Raw genomic sequence first — 9744 nt, 5'->3', positions numbered from 1 at the left:
AGAAACGCGGAGCCGGGCCGGGCCTGATGAAGCCGGGCCTGCAGCCTGCCCGGCGGGAGCCGGCGCGCACGACGGCAGAACCGGGCTCCGGGCAGCGCCCGGCACGACGGGCGCCGTGACGGCACCGAGGCCGCGGCGGGGCAGGGCCCCCGCCGGGACCGGGGCCGGGGCCAGAGCCGGCAGGGAGGCGCGGGCGTGCACCCGGCGGGGCTGCCCCGTCTCCCCGCCCAGCCCCACGTGCCCGTGCCGCGGGGGCGGCGGAGGCCCGGGTGAGTCAGAGCGGGGGGACGGCCCTGGGCCGCGCCGCTGACGAGGGCGCGTTCCGCCCGACGGGCAGAAGGCGGTTCTCCGCGGGCGCAGCCAGAAGCCCGCGACGGGAGAGCCGCCGCCGGCAGCCCGCGCCCCCTGCTCGCCCATGGCGGAGCCGCGGCGCCCCGCGGAGGGCTGCTCCTGCCGCAACACCGACTGCGTGGAGCGGCCGCTGAGGCGGCTCTTCGAGGGGCTGGGGAGCGGCGTGGCCGCCTGCCCCTGGCCCTTCGTGCTGGTGCCGCTGCTGCTGTCGGGCGGGCTGGGCGCCGGCTTCCTCTTCCTGCCGCAGCGGCAGGCGAACGACATCGAGGAGCAGTTCACGCCGACGCGGGGGCCCGCCAAGGCCGAGCGCGCCTTCGTGCGGCGGCACTTCCCCACCAACGACTCGGAGCGCTTCTCCGCCCCGCGGCTGCCCACCGAGGGCGCCTACGCCACCCTCATCGCCGCGGCGGCGCGGGGGGACTCGGTCCTGGGCCCGGCGGCGCGGCGCGACGTGCTGCGGCTGGACGCGGCGGTGCGCGCCCGCGGCTACGAGCGGCTCTGCGCCCGCTCCGGCGGCGCCTGCGCCAGCCCCAACCCGCTGCTGCCGCTGCTGGCCGGTGGGGCGGCCGCCGCCCTGGAGAACCTCACCTTCCCCGTCAGCCACGGCATCTTCCTGGGGGCCGCGCTGGGCGGCGTGCAGACGGACGCCGGCGGGCGGGTGCGGGCGGCGCGGGCCCTGAAGCTGGTGTACTACCTGCAGGAGGACGGCCCCGCGGCGGCGGAGAGCCGGCGGTGGCTGGAGAGCTTCCTGCGGGAGATGCCGTCGCAGCTGGCGGCGCTGGACTTCGCCTCCGTTCAGGTAACGCGGGGGCCGCCGAGACCCCAAGTGCCCGGGCTGCCCCGTCGCCGGCGGGGACGGGGGACGGTGGAGGGGAAAGGCGGGGACGGCCTGCAGGTTGCGATGGTGCCGGCGTGGTGTCGGGCGTTGCCTGTGCGTGCGTGTGAAGACCAAGGAGAAGAGTGCAAGCCCTTCATCTTTTCTTTTCTTGTTGCTTTAACAACAGGTGACTTACTTTACCTCGCTGTCCAGACAACAGGAGTTTGAAGGAAATACCAAGAGCGTGATCCCACTCTTCTCCGTCACTTACTTCTTGACCATAACCTTTTCAGTCGTCTCTTGCCTAAAGTAACATGTCTTCTAAGCTATGGATCAATAAGAAGTGACCTCCGCTCTTTACCTTGCCTAAATTCGTTTCTGCTCTTGTCAAGTGAAGTCGTTCTTGAACCTGCAGACTTCACGTGACATTTAATAATAGGCAAAATGTATTTCTTCGCTGTTTCTCTCCTACTTGTGCACATTTCCTAACTGCTGAAATGGGGTTCGTGATAAGTACTAGACGGATACCTGAACAAGCGTTCAGTTCAGACATGCACAGCTTGAATGCTAGTATCCGTTCGTCTGTTCTCTGACGCCATCAGTCATTTCTGTAGTCCCCGCCTCGTAAGAGTCCTTTTTGTAGCTGATGGTTTTGACACTACTTAAACAACCGAAACAACCCCCTGCTCTTTATCTTTTTAAGAGGTCTGAGGTGCTACAGCACCTTTGGCACTGGAAAACACTATGCCAAAGTAAATGCTTTTAATGATGAAAGGGTTCTACTTTACCTTATGCGGGAAGGGGGCCAGAAGTGTTGTCTAGCCAGCCTGGCAGCGGCAAAATTCTGCATAAGCACTTGTGTTGAACAAAACTTACCAGCTCAACTTGGCATACCCAGTGGAGACATTCACCAAAAAGATGCATAAAAGTCAAACAGAAAAGTTGTCATTTGGGCGGAGGGAAGGAATAAGTGGTGCTATTGCTAAGGTTATTCTATTACTTTCTTGCTTATCCTGCCTGCAAGATGCTAATTCTTTGTAAAGGTCAGTTAAAAAGGGGAAGGAAGCAGGGGAGGGAGGAGGAAGTATACCATGTTAAAATCCATTTACACTTTTTTTTTGCCACTTGCTCGGTTAAGGTACAGATGAATGAGCACTAACTTCATAGATGACTGCAGGTCTGGGTACAGCTTTAGGTATTCTGCTTGCTAGTAGAGTTTGAGCCTTACCTGCTGTCCACAAAGAACTTAGCCTGCCCTTTCTTTGTGCTGGTGGAAGGTGAACCATTGTACGTTTGACAACCGTACGGCAGTTTTTGTGTGCTGTGCTTGAGAAAAAAGTTCTACTCGGAGGGTTGGCTTACTGGTTTAGCGCTTGCATCAAGCATCATGCCCATTAGGCTATACAATTTCTGGGTATCAGCTGCCTCGCATACGGTTGGTAGTGAGCGCAGACAGCAAGGGTGGTTCCACCAACACACACTTCTTGCCTCGGAAACGAGAGATTCTCTTAAAGTTCAGAAATAGTCTACAGCCTGGAAAATATTACTAGTCAGGCAAGAGGCAACTCTTTACCCCCTCAGTGTGGTGTGAAGTCTCCCACTGAGAGCATTTCATGGGGAATCCATGAGCCAGCCCTCGGGGGCATCTTGGCAAATGGCTGGTACCCAATCTGTCTGCTGAGAAAGCTTCTCTATGCAGCACTTACTGCCTGGGAGGTGCTTCTATGCTACACCGAGAATGCATGTGAAAGGAAAGAGCTGAAAATTCATCATTTTTTGGGTCACCCTAAACCTAGCCTCTCTCTGGTAGAGCTTATGTGCCTTCATTTTGCCAGGATGCAAAGATCAGTACACATCTTTACTCTTAGGTATATAACTGCCCAGCAGTAATAATGTATTTAGCACCTCCTATATAAATTAATCTTGTCCAGTGCTCACACCTGGGAGGTCTCTTAGCAAATAGCAGCTTTCATCAAGAGTTCCCTACACAGACAGGATATTGTTGGTATCTGTGCACTTGTCATGCCAAACACCTTGCTGAAATATTTGACGTGTAACTAAGCTATTCCTTAAAATATTTTCAGACTGAGCTGTATAAGAAATAATGTCTGGCTTGCATGCTGTGGAGTGGTTTCTGCCGGTTTAGCTGTGTTAAGCAGCTTTGGATTGATGCTCTTCTGTGGAGTGCCGTTTGTGGTCACTGTAGCAAATGCACCATTTCTTATTCTGGGTAAGTAGAAAAAGCGCATTGGTTTCAGATATGAAGACAGGAGTTAAAACAACTTGAAGGTGTTAGTCTTTTATGATGTGAGCATCAGATCATAGGCAGTTCCATCCTGCAGTGAGGGGAGGAGACACCTGGAGGTGCAGCCTTGCCTGTGCTCCTACAGGTGGGTGAGCCGCTCAGCTCAGCCTGCCCACGCTGGGACTCGAGCTGGGCTCTGGCAGAAGGGCAGCTTTTCCCAAAAATTGATGCCTGCTCTAGTTCCAGTGCTACGGCATGAAAACTATAAATAAGAGGGTGGAAAGGTTAGCACTTCGGGCATTGTTCTAGCGTCCCTGGTAATTCAGCCATGATGACTAATCATTTATTTAACTAGTGCTGATACTTGAGGTGAGCTCAACCGGGTTCTGTCACTGCATTCCCCTGTGTCATCCCCTGCTGTTTTCTATAGGCGTACTCTAAGCATTTACATATCTCATTAGCTCTGGATAAGTTTGTCTACCCCAAAACAGTTTGTTGTTAGTACTGTTCTATGGGACTTCTGAATTTGTCAGTGATTTAAGCAGGTGCAGAGGTCTTCCCCAAATCATCCACCTCTTGACCACCTCTTTTTGCAGTACAGTGAGAGCTCCCTACTTCTCTGCCGTTAGTCAGCCTCAGGGTAGCTCAACAGCAGCACCATGGAACACGTGCCCAGTGTGCAGCTCATGCTACGCTGGCACTGACTCAATCCAGTACCTGTATTATGAGGTGAACATGGGAAGTAAGTTACCGTAAGTTTTTGTATCCCATTTTCAGAGTGTAGTCTTTGGTCAGATAAAATTGGGCCTGAATACAGCTTAAGCAGTGAGCAGGACTGTCTGTAATTTCAAATAAGTAATCCATCTCATTTTGTTAAGATGTGAAATTTCCTCTGCAGTATAATGACTGTGTACTAAACCGTCTCCTTTAGCTATACAACTGAAGTGATGCACCATTCATGCAACCAGCTCCCCCCCAAAAATGCAAGGAAGTTAGTATCATTGCATCACAGTTGCACAGGCTGCTTGACAGCCAGTGCTGAACTTTCCAAATACCATTAGGTAACATTGCTGCAAATAAATTACTGCTTTTAAAATCCTTATCTGGTCTCCTACATGATGAATTCATGTGATCTTTTCTTGGTCTTGGTCTCATGCTGAGGAAAGCACATGCGGGTTGATAAAGGCTTTGCGTCATACTAGATGTCTAATGCAGATGCTCCCTAGGGCATGCATCGTTTCTTTGTTTCCTGCATAATTCAAATGCATTTTGTATTTGCTTTTGGTTGCTTATCAATTGCAGAGGCTCTAGATTTCAGAAAGACCCTTTTGTATACCTGGGTGACGTGGCTTAACCCCAGCCAGCAACTAAGCACCACACAGCTGCTCGCTCACTCCCCCCCATCCAGTGGGACAGGGGAGAGAATCAAAAAATAAAAAAGTAAAACTCGTGAGTTGAGATAAAGACAGTTTAATAGGACAGAAAGGAAGAAAATAATAATGATAATGATGATGATGATGATAATAATATGACAAAGAATTGGAATATACAAAACAAATGATGCACAACGCAATTGCTCACGACTCGCTGACTAATGCCGTTAGTTCCCGAGCAGCAATCCACCCCACCCTGGCCAACTGCCCCCAGTTTATATACTGGGCATGATGTCATACGGTGTGGAATATTCCTTTGGCCAGTTTGGGTCAGCTGCCCTGGCTGTGTCCCCTCCCAACTTCTTGTGCCCCTCCAGCCTTCTTGCTGGCTGGGCATCAGAAGCTGAAAAATCCTTGAGTTTTAGTCTAAACACTACTTAGCAACAGCTGAAAACATCAGTGTGTTATCGACATTATTCTCATACTAAATTCAAGACATAGCACTATACCAAATACTAGAAAGAAAATTAACTCTATTCCAGTCAAAACCAGGACACAGTGAAAGGGCTTAAGCTAGTCTCTTCAGATCTTGATAAATAAAATGCAGATTTTTGTCTTCCTTGCATTAAAGCAAACAAATTATCAGTACATTAGATTAATTGCTTTGAAGCCTGCCTGCTTTCTGGAATCAGCCTGGCTCGCTGCCATCCAGTAGTACCTTTTGAGATGCTGCTGAATTCCTCTTTGCATGTGTACTGGCAATTGCCTGTTCAGGCAGCAGATATCTATTCTTTTGCGCTTAGCTGTATCATCTGTGTTGCTCCTCTATTCAGGCGGTCTTGCTTTTCCTTTTTGCGTGATTAATTTTCAGGGAATAGAAGAGTCCTTGATAGAGCAACATTGACAAAATACTGAAAGGTCTGTGATTAAAATCTCGAGAGTTAGCAGAGCTGAGAGAAGCACACTTCTCTCTCTTCCTTTTTGAACTTTGGCTCACTGACTCTCGTGTCTTAGCAAAAACTAGCCCAGGACCCAGTCTTTCTGGCAGGGTTTCCCAGGACTGTGGGAGGTAATACATGTGAGCGCATCATTATAAATGTGAAGATAAACAAATAATAAATCATGAATAAATACTGAAAGATAAACTGGAGAGAAGATAAGTGGAGAGCAAAGAGCATAAAAAAGCAAACCACTGGAAAACTGGGATCACTGTTGTCCCATGTGATAGCAACTGTTCTCCCTGTCTGCTGAAGGCAGAGCAAGAAATTATTGCTCTAATTTGCTGCAGTGATGAAGAAGAGATTCCAGAGATAAAGGGGGATGCTTCCTGTGATAACGGTAGTTGAGCATCAGAAAAAGCGATGTATTTCGATCTATGTAATCTACATCACCAGACACCTGGACAGCACATACAGCACTCTTGTCAGAGATGGACTAGGTGTGCTCAGTCCTTCAGCATAGTAGGGTGAGGTCTCAACAACCCATCAGGTCACCAGGAGTTTCTGAAATGTAATAAATTCAGCTACACACAAAGGTTCTGTTTTCCTGTATCTGTTCAACTTGCATCAGCACTAAAGTAATGTTAGTATCCTAACTTTCTTTTCCAAAATTTTATGCAGATTTAAATGTGATTAATTTTGTACTTTTGTTGGGTGGTAGTGGAAGCTGCCATTTGCAATGCAGGGTTAACTTTTTCTCTTCTTGCAGGAGTTGGTGTTGATGACATGTTTATCATGATTGCTTCCTGGGAACAAAGTTTAAGAAAAAAGGAGAAATCTGATGTTAAATCTCTGCTGGCTGAGACTTACGCAGAAGCAGCACTTTCTGTGACTATCACCACTCTCACAGATGTTTTGGCCTTCTTCATTGGCGTCTGGACTGCTTTTCCGTCCGTGAGATCATTTTGCCTCTACACAGGCACTGCTTTTGTCTTCTGCTATATATATACCATGACCTTCTTTGGGGCAGTTATTGTATTAAATCATAAAAGGGAGCAAGGAAACCGACACTGGCTAACTTGTATGCCTGTGGGAGTAGGTAAAGATCAGGCTGAGAAGTCCTGCTTGTACAATGTTTGCTGTATAGGCAGCTGTTCTGGGCAATCATCTCAGGTAGAAACCAAACAGCCAGAAAGTGAACATCCAATGAGCATATTCTTTAAAAAGTATTATGGCCCTTTCTTCACAAATAAATGGATCAAGCTACTTGTGGTATTGCTGTATGGAACATATTTGGGTGGCAGTATTTATGGATGTACTCAGATCAGGGAAGGCATTGATCTTAGAAATCTGGCGAGTGATGACTCTTACGTTATTCCATACTATGATGACGATGACAAATACTTCTCAGCATATGGACCCAGGGTCATGGTTGTCATTACTGAAAGGGTAGATTACTGGAATGAGACTGTTCGTCTTGGCATTGAGAACTGCACACAGAATTTAGAGGGCATTTCCTATGTAGACAAGAACTTCACAGAGTCATGGCTGAGAGTATACACAAAACTTGCCGAAAGCGGTTTGATAAATATAAGCAATAAGACTCTTTTCATTAAGAACTTAAGTACGTTGTTCCAAATTGTTCCCAGTTTTGAGTGGGACATTAACAAGACTCAGGATGAAATAGAAGCTTCACGTTTCTTCATCCAGACGGTAAACGTGACTTCAGCCATTGACGAGAAGAATCTTCTCAATCAGTTAAGAGAGACAGCCGAGCAGTGCAGTATTCCATTAATGGTGTATCACCCAGCGTTCATTTACTATGATCAGTACCTGGTAATAGTGCAAAACACTGTTCAGAACATTGTCGTTGCTGCCGGGGCAATGCTCGTCGTCTCCCTTTTGCTTATTCCCAACCCATTGTGTTCCTTGTGGGTGACTTTTGCTATAGTTTCTGTTATAGTTGGTGTTGCTGGTTTCATGACATTTTGGAACGTCAATCTAGATTCCATATCCATGATCAACCTGGTCATTTGTATAGGGTTTTCAGTAGATTTTTCTGCTCATATTTCCTATGCCTTTGTTACAAGTGGAGAGTCATCAGCCAATAAAAGGGCAATCGAAGCTCTGTACCTGCTAGGTTACCCAGTATTACAAGGTGCACTTTCTACTATATTAGGAGTAGTTGTCCTGGCTGCAGCAAAAGCCTACATCTTCAGAACATTTTTCAAGATCATGTTCCTTGTTATTTTGTTTGGGGCTCTTCACGGTCTTGTTTTTATTCCAGTATTTTTAACCTTTTTTGGAAACTTTGGCAGATCACCCCACAATACCCAGTCTAAAAAGCTAGAGCTTAGGTTTAGAAATGATAAAGATTGTCCGTGACTAAGTTAAATGTAATATATTTACTATATGTTGATTAAAATATAGTGACTTTCAGGGAATATAAGAAATGAAGAAAATGAAGGTCAGAAAAGTAAATACAACAGGGAAACAAAGGCTCCAGAAAAGCCAGGCAAGAAAAATAACAGAAGAAATGAAAATGCACAGAATGGATTTGTATTTCTCATTTTTGTGTGTGCTTGACTAGCACCTTAATGTTGTTAATTTTTTTTGTTTTGGTGACTTATTTACTGAATGTATTAAAATTATTATAAACACTGACCATGGCTGGCATGAGCTTAATGGACAATGTTACAAGTTTGTCAGGCAGCGTATGCAGGAGGGAAGAATAACTCCTACTGGTTTGCCTTTCCTGCCTGTTTACCTTGATGCTGTAACTTGGCCCAACACTGAGCCTGAAGACAACTTTCCCCCAAGAGGTTCAAACCTGGAGGTTTTACAGCAAGATTACAGGAGGTCAGGACTGCCTCAGACTGCAATGACTCATAAGCCTTCAGGAGACAAAGTCTGCTTGGGCTTTTAATGCAGCATGAGAAACCCTTAGGGAAGGCAAACTGACTCATATTTTCTATTCAAATCTGTCTTTCCGTGGTGTCCTAATCTTGCTAAGATTAAACGTTATGTAGCTTTAAGAAGCTTGGGTGTAGCTTCTGTTGGCTGCAGTCTGTGAAGGGATATGCTGTAGGTGACTGAACTTGTGTGGACCTCCTGGGTCACCACCATGGAAGATGCTGTGCCATGGCATGACAGGGCAAGGATTCACTAGAGGGAATCAACACCTGATCGAGGACAAAGTGAAAAAACAACTCAGGTTTAAGCCGGTCAGTCCCAAAACCATAAACCCATATATTACTGTCTTCATCAGTGACAACCCATCCTGTGATGCAGTGACAGAGCAGAGGACCTTTCACTGAATAAGAGCTACGAATATATGAGGTGGTCTTTTAAGCTGCAGGGACAAGACACTGGATGAAAAGACAGTACGTAATTTGTCACCAATTTAATGAGCTACCTGTTGGAAATCAAATGAACGATAGTAACTGATGTTGGCAATTTTGGAAAAATTGGTCTAGGAGTTACTAAAGCATTCATTCCAAATCTGCAGCTGTGGAGTGTTTCTTCTGAGAGATGAAAGTGTGAGAAAGCCAGGGACTGCCTCTGTTCCGTGTGGATTTCTGACCAGTTGCATGAGACCCAGAAGACAGGGCAGAATCCTTCTATTTCCTTCATGATGTCTCTGTTTATGGGGACAACGGACTGGAAGTTAAGTCACTCAGAAATTGATAATTAATTTCCAGGACAAAGTGGAAGTCCTGATGCTAATTTTCAGAGGAGTGAATCATAGTCTAAGGCATTAAATTAATTCCCATTTAGAGTCACTATGAAAGCTACGTAACAAAGCTCAAGATAAATCACTAACAGCCAAGAAAACTGTGTGACCAGTTACTCAATATTGGCTGAATCTGGAATGCAACAAAAGCATTTATCAAAGAACAATGGCAACATTCTGTCCAAAAGCCGTTATTAACAAAGTTGCCACAAAAAAGAAAATTAAACCCCAAAACTTCTAAAAAAAATTTTGATTCTGTGCACACCCTCTCAAATTGGAAAAGAAGT

The 9744-nt window shown here is 47.0% G+C and overlaps 1 protein-coding gene across 1 annotated transcript; it reads left to right on the top strand.

Moving 5' to 3' along the window:
* The first annotated feature begins 234 nt into the window (after window positions 1-234).
* PTCHD3 (patched domain containing 3) lies at window positions 235-9191 on the top strand. Its single transcript, XM_030009490.2, has 4 exons — window positions 235-1150; window positions 1356-1477; window positions 3253-3398; window positions 6494-9191. Exons 1-4 carry the CDS (start codon window positions 416-418, stop codon window positions 8107-8109), a joined length of 2619 nt encoding a protein of 872 aa, XP_029865350.1. The 5' UTR covers window positions 235-415; the 3' UTR covers window positions 8110-9191.
* The last annotated feature ends 553 nt before the right edge of the window (window positions 9192-9744 follow it).

Source organism: Aquila chrysaetos, chromosome 3 (assembly GCF_900496995.4).
Source record: "Aquila chrysaetos chrysaetos chromosome 3, bAquChr1.4, whole genome shotgun sequence".
In the NCBI taxonomy this organism is placed as follows: domain Eukaryota; kingdom Metazoa; phylum Chordata; class Aves; order Accipitriformes; family Accipitridae; genus Aquila; species Aquila chrysaetos.
Note: the sequence above shows the minus strand (reverse complement) of the source record. Positions and strands in the feature narration are given on the sequence as shown.

Bases quoted from the DNA above. Each gene is read 5' to 3' on its own strand.
- PTCHD3 (XM_030009490.2), top strand. From the start codon at position 416: ATGGCGGAGCCGCGGCGCCCCGCGGAGGGCTGCTCCTGCCGCAACACC. The intron at 1,478-3,252 runs GTAACATGTCTT...AAATATTTTCAG, and splicing joins TCAGTCGTCTCTTGCCTAAA to ACTGAGCTGTATAAGAAATA. The intron at 3,399-6,493 runs GTAAGTAGAAAA...CTCTTCTTGCAG, and splicing joins TGCACCATTTCTTATTCTGG to GAGTTGGTGTTGATGACATG.